Source organism: Oncorhynchus mykiss, chromosome 12, assembly GCF_013265735.2.
Source record: "Oncorhynchus mykiss isolate Arlee chromosome 12, USDA_OmykA_1.1, whole genome shotgun sequence".
NCBI lineage: Eukaryota > Metazoa > Chordata > Actinopteri > Salmoniformes > Salmonidae > Oncorhynchus > Oncorhynchus mykiss.
Genome location: NC_048576.1, coordinates 33,418,726 through 33,438,409, shown reverse-complemented (window position 1 = coordinate 33,438,409; position 19,684 = coordinate 33,418,726). Strand labels below are relative to the sequence as shown.

Genomic DNA, 19,684 nt, shown 5'->3' with positions numbered 1-19,684 from the left:
TCTCTTATACCTCTCCACTCCTCACTCCTGCTCCTCTCCTCCTCTTCACCTTATCTTATACCTCTCCACTCCTCACTCCTGCTCCTCTCCTCCTCTTCACCTTCACTTATACCTCTCCACTCCTCACTCCTGCTCCTCTCCTCCTCTTCACCTTCTCTTATACTTCTCCACTCCTCACTCCTGCTCCTCTCCTCCTCTTCACCTTCTCTTATACCTCTCCACTCCTCACTCCTGCTCCTCTCCTCCTCTTCACCTTCTCTTATACCTCTCCACTCCTCACTCCTGCTCCCTACTCATCTCTTCTCCTTCTCTTATACCTCTCCACTCCTCACTCCTGCTCCTCTCCTCCTCTTCTCCTTCTCTTATACCTCTCCACTCCTCACTCCTGCTCCTCTCCTCCTCTTCTCCTTATCTTATACCTCTCCACTCCTCACTCCTGCTCCTCTCCTCCTCTTCACCTTCTCTTATACCTCTCCACTCCTCACTCCTGCTCCTCTCCTCCTCTTCACCTTCTCTTATACCTCTCCACTCCTGCTCCTCTCCTCCTCTTTACCTTCTCTTATACCTCTCCACTCCTCACTCCTGCTCCCTACTCATCTCTTCTCCTTCTCTTATACCTCTCCACTCCTCACTCCTGCTCCTCTCCTCCTCTTCTCCTTCTCTTATACCTCTCCACTCCTCACTCCTGCTCCTCTCCTCCTCTTCTCCTTCTCTTATACCTCTCCACTCCTCAATCCTGCTCCTCTCCTCCTCTTCACCTTCTCTTATACCTCTCCACTCCTCACTCCTGCTCCTCTTCACCTTCTCTTATACCTCTCCACTCCTCACTCCTGCTCCTCTCCTCCTCTTCTCCTTCTCTTATACCTCTCCACTCCTCACTCCTGCTCCCTACTCATCTCTTCTCCTTCTCTTATACCTCTCCACTCCTCACTCCTGCTCCCTACTCATCTCTTCTCCTTCTCTTATACCTCTCCACTCCTCACTCCTGCTCCTCTCCTCCTCTTCTCCTTCTCTTATACCTCTCCACTCCTCACTCCTGCTCCTCTCCTCCTCTTCTCCTTCTCTTATACCTCTCCACTCCTCACCCCTGCTCCTCTCCTCCTCTTCACCTTCTCTTATACCTCTCCACTCCTCACCCCTGCCCCTCTCCTCCTCTTCACCTTCTCTCATACCTCTCCACTCCACACTCCTGCTCCCCTACTCATCTCTTCACCTTCTCTTATACCTCTCCACTCCTCACTCCTGCTCCCCTACTCATCTCTTCTTCTTCTCTTATACCTCTCCACTCCTCACCCCTGCCCCTCTCCTCCTCTTCACCTTCTCTCATACCTCTCCACTCCACACTCCTGCTCCCCTACTCATCTCTTCACCTTCTCTTATACCTCTCCACTCCTCACTCCTGCTCCCCTACTCATCTCTTCTTCTTCTCTTATACCTCTCCACTCCTCACTCCTGCTCCTCTCCTCCTCTTCACCTTCTCTTATACCTCTCCACTCCTCACTCCTGCTCCCCTACTCATCTCTTCACCTTCTCTTCTCTCTCCTGCCTCTCTCTTCCTGCATCCTTCCTTCTCCTCCCCCTCCCTCCTTTTTCCTTTCATCAGGCACAGATGAGTCTCCTGAGCCCCTGCCCATCCCTACCTTCCTGGTGGGTTTTGAGTATGACTTTGTGGTGCTGTCGCCCTTCGGCCTGCCCTACTGGGAGAAGCTGCTGCTGGACCCCTTCGGCTCCCACAGGGACGTGGGCTATCTGGTGGTCTGTCCCGACAACGAGGCCCTGCTCCAGGGGGCCAAGAACTTCTTCAGGGACCTCACCGCCGTCTACGAAGTAAGGCTGGAGAACGTTACAACGCTAATGTCCATGGACCATGCAAGAGATGGGGCATCTTTGGAGAGCTGAAGCAAGACGTTTTTCTTCAGGAAATTTTTTTTTAAATCATGAAAATGACCATAGGAGTTGGGAGTTAAGAGCATATGACCATAGGAGTTGGGAGTTAAGAGGATATGACCATAGCAGTTGGGAGTTAAGAGGATATGACCATAGGAGTTTGGAGTTAAGAGGATATGACCATAGGAGTTGGGAGTTAAGAGGATATGACCATAGGAGTTGGGAGTTAAGAGGACATGACCATAGGAGTTGGGAGTTAAGAGGATATGACCATAGCAGTTGGGAGTTAAGAGGATATGACCATAGGAGTTGGGAGTTAAGAGGATATGACCATAGGAGTTGGGAGTTAAGAGGACATGACCATAGGAGTTGGGAGTTAAGAGGACATGACCATAGGAGTTGGGAGTTAAGAGGACATGACCATAGGAGTTGGGAGTTAAGAGGATATGACATTTTGGGAAGTGAATTGAAATGTCAGCGTGATAAATAGAAAAACTCCTAATTGAAAACAAAGGGCACTTTTCAATTATTGAATGAAATGGAACCATACCTTGCTATCCCAGCCTACGTATTGATGACAGAAACAATAGCCTGTCTCCTTCAGTTCTGTACCATTCCTTATTGGACTGTCTACCTCGACATACATTGTTCGTTCCTGTGCTGTTGTCTAACCATTCTGCCATCCCTCCTCTCTTTCCCTCCCTCCCTCCTTCTTCTCCTTCCATCCCTACCCCCGCTCTCCATGTGCCCTGCAGTCATGTCGTCTGGGCCAACACCGCCCCATCTCAAAAGACCACCCGGACGGCATAGTGAGAGTGGGTGGAGCGGCCGCCAAGAAGCTGGCAGAGCAGCCTGTCAGCGATTGGTTCCTTAAGGCTGCCAGCGGTAACAGCGACGCCTTCGCCAAGCTCAAGCTTTACGCTCAAGTCTGCCGCTACGACCTTGGTAGGTTCCGGTGACTACACGGTCGGACCTCCCATGCCCATATTGCCAAGAACATGGTTTTACAACATGGTTTCTATTTTCTATATATATATTGGTTTCTAAAGTCTAATGCGAGGTCGTTCACATAGCTTATGAATGAGATTGTGTTAAAGGTTGTTTGACTACTGTTAACCTGTGCTTTCTGCTCCTGTCTCTCTCCTCAGCTCCATACCTCGCTGCGCAGCCTTTACACAGCTCCCTCCTCGCACAGCCCACACCCCCTCCTGCCTCCAGCCAATCCTCATCCATGCAATCCTCCGGCTCCTCCACCACCACCTCGACTGGCCCCCAAAACTCAGTGACCCCCGGAGGCCCCTCCCTCCCCAACAGCAGCGGCAGCGTGCCTAGCAACAGCACGGGTGTAGCCAACAGTGCCAACAGCGCGGCATCATCAGGGAGCCTGCCCAGCAGCGGGATGCAGTCTGCCAAGCCCAGCTCTTTCCCTCCCTTTGGGACCATGGGCTTGCAGAACCAGGGCCTGGATGGTGGCACCCAGGGAGGGCAGCTGGGCCAGCAGAACACAGGACTCCCCGGGGGGGACTCAGCCAGCCAGGCACCCACTGAACCCCTAGAGAGGTAGCTACAACACCAGGGTCCGCATTCACTCATATGTACACACACACACACACACACACACACACACACACACACACACACACACACACACACACACACACACACACACACACACACACACACACACACACACACAGTGCCTGGAGGGAATCCCCATTCCTCGTCCTAACTCCCCTCTCGCTCTTGTCCCCCTCTCTAGCACCATGGAGCGAGAGAAGGTGGGTGTGCCGACGGACGGAGAGTCTCACGCCATCACATACCCCCCGGCCATCGTGGTGTACATTGTGGACCCCTTCACCTATGAGGAGCCTGAGGCGGGGTCCAGTGTGTGGACCCTGGGACTGCTGCGCTGCTACCTGGAGATGCTCCAGTTCCTCCCACCACACATCCGCAACGCTGTCTCTGTACAGGTAACCTCAACACAAGTCTGTCTCTGTACAGGTAACCTCAACACAACTCTGTCTCTGTACAGGTAACCTCAACACAACTCTGTCTCTGTACAGGTAACCTCAACACAACTCTGTCTCTGTACAGGTAACCTCAACACAACTCTGTCTCTGTACAGGTAACCTCAACACAAGTCTGTCTCTGTACAGGTAACCTCAACACAACTCTGTCTCTGTACAGGTAACCTCAACACAAGTCTGTCTCTGTACAGGTAACCTCAACACAACTCTGTCTCTGTACAGGTAACCTCAACACAACTCTGTCTCTGTACAGGTAACCTCAACACAACTCTGTCTCTGTACAGGTAACCTCAACACAACTCTGTCTCTGTACAGGTAACCTCAACACAACTCTGTCTCTGTACAGGTAACCTCCACACAACTCTGTCTCTGTACAGGTAACCTCAACACAACTCTGTCTCTGTACAGGTAACCTCAACACAACTCTGTCTCTGTACAGGTAACCTCAACACAACTCTGTCTCTGTACAGGTAACCTCAACACAACTCTGTCTCTGTACAGGTAACCTCAACACAACTCTGTCTCTGTACAGGTAACCTCAACACAACTCTGTCTATGTACAGGTAACCTCAACACAACTCTGTCTCTGTACAGGTAACCTCAACACAACTCTGTCTCTGTACAGGTAACCTCAACACAACACAACTCTGTCTCTGTACAGGTTACCTCAACACAACTCTGTCTCTGTACAGGAAACCTCAGGAAACCTGTGTGTGTTGATGAAATATTGTGTCTGGCATTGTCAAGAAGTGTCTGTTTATTTAGAATAAACTATCACTAACATTTGCCAAGACTTTGCTTTACTGCTAAAGATGTCAGACGGGACAATCAGTATGAAAGAAGACAGAACAGGGCGCTGTATATAATGTACAGTAGTTTTATCAGCGCTGTATATAATGTACAGTAGTTTTATCAGCGTTGTATATAATGTACAGTAGTTTTATCAGCGCTGTATATAATGTACAGTAGTTTTATCGGCGTTGTATATAATGTACAGTAGTTTTATCAGCGTTGTATATAATGTACAGTAGTTTTATCAGCACTGTATATAATGTACAGTAGTTTTATCAGCGTTGTATATAATGTACAGTAGTTTTATCAGCGTTGTATATAATGTACAGTAGTTTTATCAGCGTTGTAAATAATGTACAGTAGTTTTATCAGCGTTGTATGTAATGTACAGTAGTTTTATCAGCGTTGTATGTAATGTACAGTAGTTTTATCAGCGTTGTATGTAATGTACAGTAGTTTTATCAGCGTTGTATGTAATGTACAGTAGTTTTATCAGCGTTGTAAATAATGTACAGTAGTTTTATCAGCGTTGTATATAATGTACAGTAGTTTTATCAGCGTTGTATATAATGTACAGTAGTTTTATCAGCGCTGTATATAATGTACAGTAGTTTTATCAGCGTTGTATGTAATGTACAGTAGTTTTATCAGCGTTGTATATAATGTACAGTAGTTTTATCAGCGTTGTAAATAATGTACAGTAGTTTTATCAGCGTTGTATATAATGTACAGTAGTTTTATCAGCGCTGTATATAATGTACAGTAGTTTTATCAGCGTTGTATATAATGTACAGTAGTATTATCAGCGTTGTATGTAATGTACAGTAGTTTTATCAGCGTTGTATATAATGTACAGTAGTTTTATCAGCGTTGTATGTAATGTACAGTAGTTTTATCAGCGTTGTATATAATGTACAGTAGTTTTATTAGCGTTGTATGTAATGTACAGTAGTTTTATCAGCGTTGTATATAATGTACAGTAGTTTTATCAGCGTTGTATATAATGTACAGTAGTTTTATCAGCGTTGTATGTAATGTACAGTAGTTTTATCAGCGTTGTACATAATGTACAGTAGTTTTATCAGCGCTGTATATAATGTACAGTAGTTTTATCAGCGTTGTATATAATGTACATAATGTACAGTAGTTTTATCAGCGTTGTATATAATGTACAGTAGTTTTATCAGCGTTGTATATAATGTACAGTAGTTTTATCAGCGTTGTATATAATGTACAGTAGTTTTATCAGCGTTGTATGTAATGTACAGTAGTTTTATCAGCGTTGTATATAATGTACAGTAGTTTTATCAGCGTTGTATGTAATGTACAGTAGTTTTATCAGCGTTGTATATAATGTACAGTAGTTTTATCAGCGTTGTATATAATGTACAGTAGTTTTATCAGCGTTGTATATAATGTACAGTAGTTTTATCAGCGTTGTATATAATGTACAGTAGTTTTATCAGCGTTGTATGTAATGTACAGTAGTTTTATTAGCGTTGTATGTAATGTACAGTAGTTTTATCAGCGTTGTAAATAATGTACAGTAGTTTTATCAGCGTTGTATATAATGTACATAATGTACAGTAGTTTTATCAGCGTTGTATGTAATGTACAGTAGTTTTATCAGCGTTGTATGTAATGTACAGTAGTTTTATCAGCGTTGTAAATAATGTACAGTAGTTTTATCAGCGTTGTATGTAATGTACAGTAGTTTTATCAGCGTTGTATGTAATGTACAGTAGTTTTATCAGCGTTGTATGTAATGTACAGTAGTTTTATCAGCGTTGTATATAATGTACAGTAGTTTTATCAGCGTTGTAAATAATGTACAGTAGTTTTATCAGCACTGTATATAATGTACAGTAGTTTTATCAGCGCTGTATATAATGTACAGTAGTTTTATCAGCGTTGTATATAATGAACAGTAGTTTTATCAGCGTTGTATATAATGTACAGTAGTTTTATCAGCGTTGTATATAATGTACAGTAGTTTTATCAGCGTTGTATATAATGTACAGTAGTTTTATCAGCGTTGTATGTAATGTACAGTAGTTTTATCAGCGTTGTATATAATGTACAGTAGTTTTATCAGCGTTGTATATAATGTACAGTAGTTTTATCAGCGTTGTATATAATGTACAGTACTTTTATCAGCGTTGTATGTAATGTACAGTAGTTTTATCAGCGTTGTATATAATGCACAGTAGTTTTATCAGCGTTGTATATAATGTACAGTAGTTTTATCAGCGTTGTATATAATGTACAGTAGTTTTATCAGCGTTGTAAATAATGTACAGTAGTTTTATCAGCGTTGTATATAATGTACAGTAGGTTTATCAGCACTGTATATAATGTACAGTAGTTTTATCAGCGCTGTATATAATGTACAGTAGTTTTATCAGCGTTGTATATAATGTACAGTAGTTTTATCAGCGCTGTATATAATGTACAGTAGTTTTATCAGCGTTGTATATAATGTACAGTAGTTTTATCAGCGTTGTATATAATGTACAGTAGTTTTATCAGCGTTGTATATAATGTACATAATGTACAGTAGTTTTATCAGCGTTGTATATAATGTACAGTAGTTTTATCAGCGTTGTATATAATGTACAGTAGTTTTATCAGCGCTGTATATAATGTACAGTAGTTTTATCAGCGTTGTATATAATGTACAGTAGTTTTATCAGCGCTGTATATAATGTACAGTAGTTTTATCAGCGTTGTATATAATGTACAGTAGTTTTATCAGCGCTGTATATAATGTACAGTAGTTTTATCAGCGCTGTATATAATGTACAGTAGTTTTATCAGCGCTGTATATAATGTACAGTAGTTTTATCAGCGCTGTATATAATGTACAGTAGTTTTATCAGCGCTGTATATAATGTACAGTAGTTTTATCAGCGTTGTATATAATGTACAGTAGTTTTATCAGCGCTGTATATAATGTACAGTAGTTTTATCAGCGCTGTATATAATGTACAGTAGTTTTATCAGCGCTGTATATAATGTACAGTAGTTTTATCAGCGCTGTATATAATGTACAGTAGTTTTATCAGCGTTGTATATAATGTACAGTAGTTTTATCAGCGTTGTATATAATGTACAGTAGTTTTATCAGCGTTGTATATAATGTACAGTAGTTTTATCAGCGTTGTATATAATGTACAGTAGTTTTATCAGCGTTGTATATAATGTACAGTAGTTTTATCAGCGTTGTATATAATGTACAGTAGTTTTATCAGCGCTGTATATAATGTACAGTAGTTTTATCGGCGTTGTATATAATGTACAGTAGTTTTATCAGCGTTGTATATAATGTACAGTAGTTTTATCAGCGTTGTATATAATGTACAGTAGTTTTATCAGCGTTGTATATAATGTACAGTAGTTTTATCAGCGTTGTATGTAATGTACAGTAGTTTTATCAGCGCTGTATATAATGTACAGTAGTTTTATCAGCGTTGTATATAATGTACATAATGTACAGTAGTTTTATCAGCGTTGTATATAATGTACAGTAGTTTTATCAGCGTTGTATATAATGTACAGTAGTTTTATCAGCGTTGTACATAATGTACAGTAGTTTTATCAGCGCTGTATATAATGTACAGTAGTTTTATCAGCGTTGTATATAATGTACATAATGTACAGTAGTTTTATCAGCGTTGTATATAATGTACAGTAGTTTTATCAGCGTTGTATATAATGTACAGTAGTTTTATCAGCGTTGTACATAATGTACAGTAGTTTTATCAGCGTTGTATATAATGTACAGTAGTTTTATCAGCGCTGTATGCTGACCTGCTGGTATCCACCTCTCAGATCATCCCGTGCCAGTACCTGCTCCAGCCGGTGAGGAGCGAGGAGCGTCATATCTACGCTCAACACCTCAAGTCCCTGGCCTTCTCAGTGTTCTCCCAGTGCAGGCGGCCCCTCCCCGGATCCACCAACGTCAAGTCACTAACCGGCTTCGGCCCTGGCCTGGCCATCGACACTGCACTGAAGAGCCCAGAGGTACACAACTCATCACTGACCAACTTTATCCTGACATGATCCTAACTAATATGCAGCTTTATCACCAGAGATTGGCATGTCTGGACCACAGGGACAGCTGTGTCTGAATCAGTGATTTGATTTAGAGTGGGGAAACCAGTTGTAGGAAAGCATCGACTTGAATGGATGAATGAAGTGGCAGGGAGAGCAGTAAACCAGCCCTCTGCTCTCCAGCCCTCTGCTCTCCAGCCCTCTGCTCTCCAGCCCTCTGCTCCTCAGCCCTCTGCCCTCCAGCCCTCTGCCCTCCAGCCCTCTGCTCTCCAGCCCTCTGCTCTCCAGCCCTCTGCTCCTCAGCCCTCTGCTCTCCAGCCCTCTGCTCTCCAGCCCTCTGCTCTCCAGCCCTCTGCTCTCTAGCCCTCTGCCCTCCAGCCCTCTGCTCCTCAGCCCTCTGCTCTTCAGCCCTCTGCTCTCCAGCCCTCTGCTCTCCAGCCCTCTGCTCTCCAGCCCTCTGTTCCTCAGCCCTCTGCTCTCCAGCCCTCTGCCCTCCAGCCCTCTGCTCTCCAGCCCTCTGCTCTCCAGCCTTCTGCTCTCAAGCCCTCTGCTCTCCAGCCCTCTGCTCTCCAGCCCTCTGCTCTCCAACCCTCTGCTCTCCAGCCCTCTGCTCTCCAGCCCTCTGCTCCTCAGCCCTCTGCTCCACAGCCCTCTGCTCTCCAGCCCTCTGCTCCACAGCCCTCTGCTCCACAGCCCTCTGCTCTCCAGCCCTCTGCTCTCCAGCCCTCTGCTCTCCAGCCCTCTGCTCTCCAGCCCTCTGCTCTCCAGCCCTCTGCTCTCCAGCCCTCTGCTCTCCAACCCTCTGCTCTCCAGCCCTCTGCTCTCCAGCCCTCTGCTCCTCAGCCCTCTGCTCCACAGCCCTCTGCTCTCCAGCCCTCTGCTCCACAGCCCTCTGCTCCACAGCCCTCTGCTCTCCAGCCCTCTGCTCTCCAGCCCTCTGCTCTCCAGCCCTCTGCTCTCCAGCCCTCTGCTCCTCAGCCCTCTGCTCTCCAGCCCTCTGCTCTCCAGCCCTCTGCTCTCCAGCCCTCTGCTCCTCAGCCCTCTGCTCTCCAGCCCTCTGCTCTCCAGCCCTCTGCTCTCCAGCCCTCTGCTCTCCAGCCCTCTGCTCTCCAGCCCTCTGCTCCTCAGCCCTCTGCTCTCCAGCCCTCTGCTCTCCAGCCCTCTGCTCTCCAGCCCTCTGCTCCTCAGCCCTCTGCTCTCCAGCCCTCTGCTCTCCAGCCCTCTGCTCTCCAGCCCTCTGCTCTCCAGCCCTCTGCTCTCCAGCCCTCTGCCCTCCAGCCCTCTGCCCTCCAGCCCTCTGCTCTCCAGCCCTCTGCTCTCCAGCCATCTCCACCTCTGCCCTCTGCTCTGGCCATGTGTAGTGTGCCAGCAAGAGAGGGAGCACTGAGCTGGAGAGAGGGTTATACTAACCCCCTTAGTCCTGGAACAAGACCAGTCGAACGTATAACCCTCTTCCTTCTCTCCAGTTTTCTTTCCATTATCTGCTTGGCTAGCTCCCTGAGACCTCCCTAATGGATTCCAGGCTGCAGGTTTAGACAGGGAGAGGCCCTAGACTGGCACCCAATCCTATTTAACTCTCTCAGGCCAGCCAGCCACTACATTGCATTTCCCCCTGTACACAGTGGAGTGGAGTGGGTACTAGAGACTAACGCTGAGCTACTTAGCAAGCTGGATAAATGTCATCTCTTCAGGGATTTGGGTGGGGAGAGGGGACAACAGTAGTGACACTTTTGGAATGTTGGCTCAGCCGACTAACCAACTCAGTGATTCTCATGTGTCTTTCTAGTCCTGGAGTAGATAGATTTAAGTCCTGAATTGTGTTCAGGAGGGCACAATGTACCCAAACATGTTGCAATGGAAAACAAAAAGATATCATAGTTATTTGACAAATTTAAGTAGTACATCCCAGTTTAAAAACATGTTTTACCTAATAAACATGACCCTTGTATAACCCCTAACCTTTGACCCCTCTCTCATCGCCCAACAGAGACCAGAGTGTTTGCGGCTATACACGCCTCCGTTCATCCTGGCGCCGACCAAGGACAAGCAGACAGAGCTGGGGGAGACGTTTGGGGAGGCCTCTCAAAAGTACAACGTGCTGTTTGTGGGCTACTGCCTGTCCCACGACCAGCGCTGGCTCCTGGCCACCTGCACCGACCTGTACGGAGAGCTGCTGGAGACCTGCATCATCAGCATCGATGTGCCCAACAGGTGGGACCACATCATCCTCACCACCATCTAGCGTCAGCCAACCTCGAGCAGAGCATTACAAATGGCAGGCTATTGCAGCTAGCAGTTGTTTTTTTTTAAGCAAAACGATGTTTGTTTTGCATTGAGTTTTTGTTTTTTTACGATATACCAGGTAATGATGAAAACTGTCTAGTAATGAAGTGTAGTAATGAATATTGCAAGGTCAACAATCTACAACTTTCCTTCCAATCTGGCAACTCTAGTGATCTGTAGTAATACGTGTTGTGTTAAATGTTCAGTGTGTGACAGAATGTGTGTGTGTGTGTGTGTTTTTGTTTCGACATAGAGCGCGGAGGAAAAAAGGCTCTGCCCGGAGGTCGGGCCTGCAGAAGCTGTGGGATTGGTGCTTGGGGCTGGTGCAGATGACATCAGTGCCATGGAGGGTGGTGATTGGTCGACTGGGCAGAATGGGACATGGCGAGTTGAAAGGTGAGGTGGAGCCTTCTATTTTACTGTTAAACGTTTATTTTCTGGCGTTTATTTTGTCTTACTCGTTCACTCACTCATCTCTCTCTCTCTTCCCCTCTCTCTCTTTCCTTTCTGCCTCGGTTCCAGACTGGAGTATTCTGTTGAGCAGGAGGAACCTGCAGTCTCTGAGTCGCCGTCTCAAGGAGGTGTGTCGTATGTGTGGCATCTCTGCCTCCGACACTCCCAGCATCCTTAGCGCTTGCCTAGTCGCCATGGAGCCTCAGGGCTCCTTTGTCATCATGCCAGGTACTACGTTCTCCAGCCCTTTGTGTGTGTGTGTCTGATGGATGATGGCAGCCTATCATAATGCATGTCGCTCCCTGTTGTTATCAGATTGATGGGTCTGAGGACAGTGCTTCTCTCAGCCATAAACCACTGGTTCTCTCAGTCATAAACCACTGGTTCTCAAACTCCATTGATTTCTGTGTGATGTGATGGAGACTGGCATGGACCATTGATACTGTGGGTGTATAATATGGGTGTACTGCTGTATATGAGGAGGGGCTGGACGGGTCCCTCCGGACCAGTGGTTTTGGTTAAAGGAGATGGATGTCTCCTCTCCCAGGACTTGGCTTTGACCCAGACATTGTGGGTTATACTCCACAGATCCAATGATAATTATAAAATACAATAGAGCACTGGACTGAATAATAATGGCCAGTTGAAAGATCGAGGTTGCTTTTATTGGCACCACTTACATTTTTTCTGCATTAATTAAGTGTTGTTACTAATTAATTGACTGATTAATGCATGATAGCTATAGCAGATGTCAACCGTTTCCATTTGTGTGTATACTGTCTGTGTTCAATGTAGATTCAATGAAGATGAACACATTGTGAACCCGACTTCCTCTTTCTCTCCAGACTCTGTGTCTACAGGCTCAGTGTTTGGCCGCAGCACCACTCTGAACATGCAGACGTCCCAGCTGAGCACTCCTCAGGACACATCCTGTACCCACATCCTGGTGTTCCCCACCTCAGCCTTTGTCCAGGTGGCTAGCTCCAACTACACTACTGACACCAACATAGATATCGCCTTCAACCCCATCCCCGGTGAGTCTACTGTACCTCTGCTCCCCCCTCTGGCCTCACCTCTCAACTCTCAACTTTGACCTTACCTTTTTCTTAATTAACCTTATTGAAAATAACTGATTTAGTCCATTGGAAAGAAGTCGTTTTTTTGAGTTTCTCTCCTCTTCTCCTCTGTCCAGATGGGTCGGACGCCATTGGGATCTTTGACCTGCTGGACCAGGAGAACGACCTGGTGGACCCCGACATCATCAATATCCTGCCCGCCTCGCCCACCACCTCGCCCGTACACTCCCCCGGCGGCCACTACCACCAGGGGGGAGACGGCAGCAAGGTAGGCCCACCACACCACAACATGTCTCACCTGTGTAGACTATGAGAGGTTCTCCAGCACAGACTTTAATGAGGAAAAAACTTGAACTTAAAGGGGCAATCTGTCACATGGATGACGCTGTAGAGACGAAGCAGGTACAGGAAGTAAAACATTTAACACAGAACGGACATGGAACGAGACGGTAACAGCAAGTAAACGGATAATACAGACAGAAAAACATCAGTGCAGCAGCAGGGAACAGAGCAAGGAAACTGACAAATATAGGGGAAATAAACAGATGCTGAGTGAGTCCAGGTGAGTCCCATGTCGCTGATGCGCGTGACGAAGGAAGGCAGGTGTGCGTAATGGATGATAAGAGTGAGTGATGCAGGGCAGACGCCAGGGGGGTAAGAGCGGAACAGAAGTGACACAATCTGCAGTTGCTGCATCCATTTTCATACTTTTAAATGAATTAAATATACCCATTGATTATTGAAGCATATAACTTATGATCTTAGTTTAAATGTCATCAAGGACAACAACCACCCGAGCCACTGCCTGTTCACCCCGCTATCATCCAGAAGGCGAGGTCAGTACAGGTGCATCAAAGCTGGGACCGAGAGACTGAAAAACAGCTTCTATCTCAAGGCCATCAGACTGTTAAACAGCCATAACTGAGTGGCTGCTGCCAACATACTGACTCAACTCCAGCCACTTTAATAATGGGAATTGATGGGAAATGTATCACTAGCACTTTAAACAATGCCACTTAATATAATATAATGTTTACATACTCTACATTACTCATCTCATATGTATATGTATATACTGTACTCTATATCATCTACTGCATCTTTATGTAATACATGTATCACTAGCCACTTTAACTATGCCACTTTGTTCACATACTCATCTCATATGTATATACTGCACTCGATACCATCTACTGTATCTTGCCTATGCCGTTCTGTACCATCACTCATTCATATCTTTATGTACATATTCTTTATCCCTTTGTCTATAAGGTAGTAGTTGTGGAATTGTTAGTTAGATTACTTGTTGGTTATTACTGCATTGTCGGAACTAGAAGCACAAGCATTTCGCTACACTCGCATTAACATCTGCTAACCATGTGTATCTGACCATTAACATCTGCTAACTATGTGTATCTGACCATTAACATCTGCTAACTATGTGTATCTGACCATTAACATCTGCTAACTATGTGTATCTGACCATTAACATCTGCTAACTATGTGTATCTGACCATTAACATCTGCTAACTATGTGTATCTGACCATTAACATCTGCTAACTATGTGTATCTGACCATTAACATCTGCTAACTATGTGTATCTGACCATTAACATCTGCTAACTATGTGTATCTGACCAATACAATTTGATTTGATTTGATACCCCCATCAGAATAATAAATAAGATAGTTTCACTTCTTTGTAAACAGAGTAATTCAAACTATTTTTTTTACATTGTATCAACAGAAAACATGGTTAAAAGTATAATTAGCTCATATGTCTATGAATTTGAGAGTTCCATTACTCCAGCCCTCAGCTTTAAACCAAAACAGTGACAGGCTACCATTTTGTTATTGTTTCAATGGCAGATTGCCCCTTTAAGATGAACACAAAGATGACATTTAAGTAAAGTAACTTAATCAAGTAGATTTGGCCTGGATTGATAATGCTAGTGCTACTTAGTTCTCTTGAACAGTTCTGTAATGTATGAAAAACCAAACAGACTTTTACAGTGTACATTATTACACGCCAGAGATGAACTCATCCCCCTCCTCTTCCCTTCCAGGGCCAGAGTACAGACCGGATGGAGTCCCACGATGAAGCTCCTAACATCCTGCAGCAGCCCCTGGCCCTGGGCTACTTGGTGTCCACAGCCAAAGCCGGCCCACTGCCTGACTGGTTCTGGTCAGCCTGCCCTCAAGCTCAGAACCAGTGTCCCCTTTTCCTCAAGGTACATCTGTCAGGCATCTGCACTCATACTCCTTGGCCCATATTCATATTGTCTCAGAGTATGAGTGCTGATCTAGGATCAACATTCTTGTAGTCTGAGACGCTTTGTGAATACAGGCTCTGGATTATAACATGTCTTCTGGTATAATGCCACTTTGACGTCATTGTTAATATTCATTTTTCAAATAATTTTTTGGACTGACAAGATTCTGTATCAAGCGATCATAGTTAACTAACACATCATTTTATTTGAACCTAGATTGTATTCACTTGCTCCAGATATCAGTGATTGACTGACTTTTGTTTGCTCTGTTATTACTGTGTGAATGGTTTAGCTAGGCCTGTCACTGACTTCCTTTGTGTCTTGTCTTTCCCCAGGCCTCTCTGCATCTCCACGTGTCTTCAGTGCAATCAGATGAACTGCTGCACAGCAAACACTCCCACCCACTCGACTCCAATCAGACCTCAGACGTACTCAGGTAAACATTGGGGATGGGCATGAGTAATCAAGTAATTCAAATCAAATCAAATGTTATTTGTCACATTCACCAAATACAACAGTGAAATACTTACTTACAAGACCTAACCAACAGTGCAGTTTAAACAAAATAGTAAATAAATACCCACCAAAATATGAATAAGAAATAAAGAAATAACTAATAATTAAAGAGCAGCGGTAAAATAACAATAGCGAGGCAAGGGGGTACCGGTACAGAGTCAATGTGCGGGGACTCCAGTTAGTCCAGGTAATTGAGGTAATATGTACATGTAGGTAGAGTTATTAAAGTGACTATGCATAGATAATAACAGAGTTGCAGCAGTATAAAGGGGGGGGGGGGGGGGGGGGGGGGCAATGCAAATAGTCTGGGTAGCCATTTGACTAGATGTTCAGGAGCCTTATGGCTTGGGGGCAGAAGCTGTTTAGAAGCCTGTTGGACCTAGTCTTGGCTCTCCGGTACAGCTTCTCATGCGGTAGTGGAGAGAAAAGTCTATAACTAGGGAGGCTGGAGTCTTTAACAATTTTTAAGGCCTTCCTCTGACACCGCCTGGTATAGAGGTCCTGGATGGCAGGAAGCTTGGCCGTTCGCCCTACCCTCTGTAGTGCCTTGAGGTCGGAGGCCGAGCAGTTGCCATACCAGGCAGTGATGCAACCAGTCAGGATGCTCTTGATGGTGCAGCTGTAGAACCTTTTGAGGATCTGAGGACCCATGCCAAATCTTTTCAGTCTCCTGAGGGAGAATAAGTTTTCTCGTGCCCTCTTCACGACTGTCTTGGTGTGTTTGGACCATGTTAGTTTGTTGGTGATGTGGACACCGAGGAACTTGAAGCTCTCAACCGGCTCCTCTACAGCCCCATCGCTGAGAATGGGGGCGTGCTCGGTCCTCCTTTTCCTGTAGTCCACAATCATCTCCTTTGTCTTGAGCACGTTGAGGGAGAGATTGTTGATCTGGCACCACACTCTGACCTCCTATAGGCTGTCTCGTCGTTGTCGGTGATCAGGCCTACCACTGTTGTCATCTGCAAACCTAGTGATGGTGTTGGAGTCGTGCCTGGCTGTGCAGTCATGAGTGAACAGGGAGTACAGGGGGGGACTGTACTCCCTGAGGGGCCCCCATGTTGAGGATCAGCTTGGCGGATGTGTTGTTGCCTACCCTTACCACCTGGGGGTGGCCCGTCAGGAAGTCCAGAATCCAGTTGCAGAGGGAGGTGTTTAGTCCCAGGGTCCTTCACTTAGTGATGAGCTTTGAGGGTACTATGGTGTAGAACTGAGCTGTCGTTAATGAATAGCATTCTCACATAGGTGTTCCTTTTGTCCAGGTGGGAAAGGGCCGTGTAGAGTGTAATAGAGATTGCATCATCTGTGGATCTGTTAGGGTGGAATACTTGAGTACTCGAACGAACGTCAAATACTGTAAAACTATTTGGTGGAATGTGCTTTGTGGCTGCCCGAACAGGCAAGTGAAATTTTGTCTTGAAGAAAACATTGATTTGTTTTGACTCTAGTGTCCATTTGTACATGTGCATTTGCGGGACACAACAACAACAACAAAAAACAATCCAAGCATCACACTGTTCTTCTCCCTAAATGTCCTTTCCCCTCCGTGTCTCATTCACTCAGTTGTGTTCCGACCGCTCCCTCTACACACACATACTGACTAATGTACGTAACGGTTATGATAAATTAATTAATTACTGTATGTTTTTCCAGCACGGACCTTGTGTTCTAAAAATGTGTTTTTCCATTTGATTAAAAAAACATGTGAATACTCGAACAGTCATAAAATGTCAAATTCCCATCCCTAGTAAACACACACATACACAGAAATGTATTTCCATTCAAATTCCCATCCCTAGTAAACACACACATACACAGAAATGTATTTCCATTCAAATTCCCATCCCTAGTAAACACACACATACACAGAAATGTATTTCCATTCAAATTCCTATTTTCCCTAACCCCTAACCCTAATTATAACCGTAACACTAAACCTAACACCTAAGCTTTTAATAGCCTTTGTCCTCATGGGGATGTGGGAAATGTCCCCACGAGGGATAATTTTCTTTGTTTTACCATCCTTGTGGGGACTTTTGTGGATTTCAGGTCCTCACGAGGATATAAAAATGAGACCACACATTATGCGGTCACAAATACACTCCGCAGTCAAAGGGTCAATCTCATCCACGGCTCAGCCATTAAAGATCTTACGACATGCTTTCAATCAATTTCTGGTCTATCTAAAGTGCTTATCAAAGAGAGAGTAATGTATTCCACTTGATCTCAAGGTTTGTGCTCACTTTGAGAGGTGTGTTCGTTGTGAATAACACATGCCGTGTCTCTCCTCCTCTCTCCTTCCCTCTGTAGATTTGTGCTGGAGCAGTACAATGCCCTTTCCTGGTTGACGTGTGACCCCGCGACGCAGGATCGGCGCTCCTGTCTGCCCATCCACTTTGTGGTGCTCAACCAGATGTACAACTTCATCATGAAGATGTTGTAACAAATAGCCTAAAGGGTGGAGGGGAAGGGGAGAACATTAGGGGACATGCCAAAGGAAATTCCAACCTGGCAGGGTGATGCTGGACTTGAATAGGAGTAGATTAGAGAAGGCTGCTGGATGGAAGGAATGCCTTGGCCGTAGCGACGGCAATAGAAACGGGTCATAGAAACATCTCAGTCCGCTCCTACCACTGTGGTGGAAGAAGAAGAAGGGAGATGTCTGGAACGGGTGATGCTAATAACAGGAACAAGAGAAAAAGAGAGAGATCCCGGTTGCCATTGTATTTGCTGTGGTAATGCCATGGTAACACTGTGGCAAAACCGTTTGGGAAACATGTAAAGTATTGGAAATCAAGTCTCATTTCAGTGATCAAAACACTTGAATGGATCCTTGGTTTTAAGACCCGAAAAATTCCCTTTTTTCCTTTGGATGACATTTTATCCAAATGAAATGCCTGCATCTATCTTATTTATTGTAAGTTTTTAAATGTATGATTTGTCTTAATCTCTTTTATATATAATAAATATCTTGAAGGTTTATATCGCCTTCCTGCTTTAAGGCAATTGGTCTAAGATATATGTAATCTTCTTAATTAAAAAACAAACAAAACCCCCCAGAAAAATGAAATAAAGTCGCAGTAGTTTGCTTTTAGAGTATTATTTTTTGTATTGGGGACAGAATATTTGTATTGTCACGATGTACAGAAGAAGTAGATTGGAGAATTATGTCCATGCCTTTGTGCGTGGAGGATTTACAGCTAAGCTGTAGCAGCAGAGGACTTGAATGAAGTTCACTGTGTTCAAATAAAGAGGTACATTGTCATATATAGTATTTTATACCACACATTTAGACAAAAAAAAAATAAACGGCAATATATATAAATAATTATATATGAATGCCGTGCCAGCGATGGGTGGTGCGGCTTCTGTTTTAGGAATAAAGTGCGTCAACTCAATTTTACCTGTGCATTTGTTGTGGTTCTTGCTTACTGGGAGAGGGATTGTGAGGTGCAATTATTTGGAAGAAAACCATTGGCTTCTTTTGGATGTAGCTGACCTCAGGTTTGACCCCTGTCTGATGACAGATCTTGACAGAGGAATAAAAAAGAATAGAGCAAAAAGAGCTCCTATCCTTTCAGATATGCAGTGTCCTTTTTAGCACATCCCTCTATACCGCTAGCCTGGCGAGCCAGCCTGAACTTGCGAATTTACATGAATGGTCGCTACACAGATAGCGCAGCTGTAATCAATCTGATATATACGAGGATACTATGCCTCTTCTTATCCATACAAATCCCAATTGGCTTTTGAGGTTTATTTTTTTTGACACCATTTCTGAGTGGTTACGGATGCATTTAGACCAACTCTATTTTACTTCTATGTGATAGTAAATGTGTGGTGTAAATGAACTTTAACCGGATATGGAGGGAAGCCCATGGATATGCAGTGTTTATTTGTGCACAGAGGAAGATTGATCTCTTGTATCTTCGCCTGTTCGGAATAAAACTGTACTTTCACTAAAATCCAATGTCATGTATCTTCTCTTGCATACTTCTGACACCTCAACATATTCATGCATAAGACTGCAAGACATTTTCTATTGTTAAAATCTAGGCCTTTGGACTATGGTCTGCTTTTGTGTGTAGACAGGCCTGTATACAGATGTATCTATATATTATTTGAACTCAGAAATTTTTGATACCAATTTATACAAATAGTGCCCGTTTTTTTAAGTCATGGTCCAAATCGGGATTGTTACAGGGTCTGCATTAAATTTTTAAAAAGTCAGTCAACAAGAAAAAATTGCTTGTGATTCAGGCACATAGTAGCCCGCAAGGATGATGAAAGCACTGACAGTCCCGGTCCTGGAGACCCGATTGTGCAG

General features: G+C 44.5%; 1 protein-coding gene across 1 annotated transcript in view; it reads left to right on the top strand.

Moving 5' to 3' along the window:
- The window catches only part of med13a (mediator complex subunit 13a), a 113,608-nt gene extending 94,281 nt beyond the window's left edge, over nucleotides 1-19,327 (top strand). Inside the window, exons 18-30 of the mRNA XM_036937417.1 lie at nucleotides 1,604-1,827; nucleotides 2,643-2,832; nucleotides 3,036-3,447; nucleotides 3,647-3,857; nucleotides 8,538-8,729; nucleotides 10,747-10,970; nucleotides 11,296-11,438; nucleotides 11,565-11,723; nucleotides 12,341-12,529; nucleotides 12,688-12,839; nucleotides 14,638-14,802; nucleotides 15,180-15,280; nucleotides 17,668-19,327. Coding sequence (XP_036793312.1) covers nucleotides 1,604-1,827; nucleotides 2,643-2,832; nucleotides 3,036-3,447; nucleotides 3,647-3,857; nucleotides 8,538-8,729; nucleotides 10,747-10,970; nucleotides 11,296-11,438; nucleotides 11,565-11,723; nucleotides 12,341-12,529; nucleotides 12,688-12,839; nucleotides 14,638-14,802; nucleotides 15,180-15,280; nucleotides 17,668-17,800 — 2,495 coding nt within the window. The 3' untranslated portion in view covers nucleotides 17,801-19,327. The remainder of the gene's footprint in view (nucleotides 1-1,603; nucleotides 1,828-2,642; nucleotides 2,833-3,035; nucleotides 3,448-3,646; nucleotides 3,858-8,537; nucleotides 8,730-10,746; nucleotides 10,971-11,295; nucleotides 11,439-11,564; nucleotides 11,724-12,340; nucleotides 12,530-12,687; nucleotides 12,840-14,637; nucleotides 14,803-15,179; nucleotides 15,281-17,667) is intronic.
- The last annotated feature ends 357 nt before the right edge of the window (nucleotides 19,328-19,684 follow it).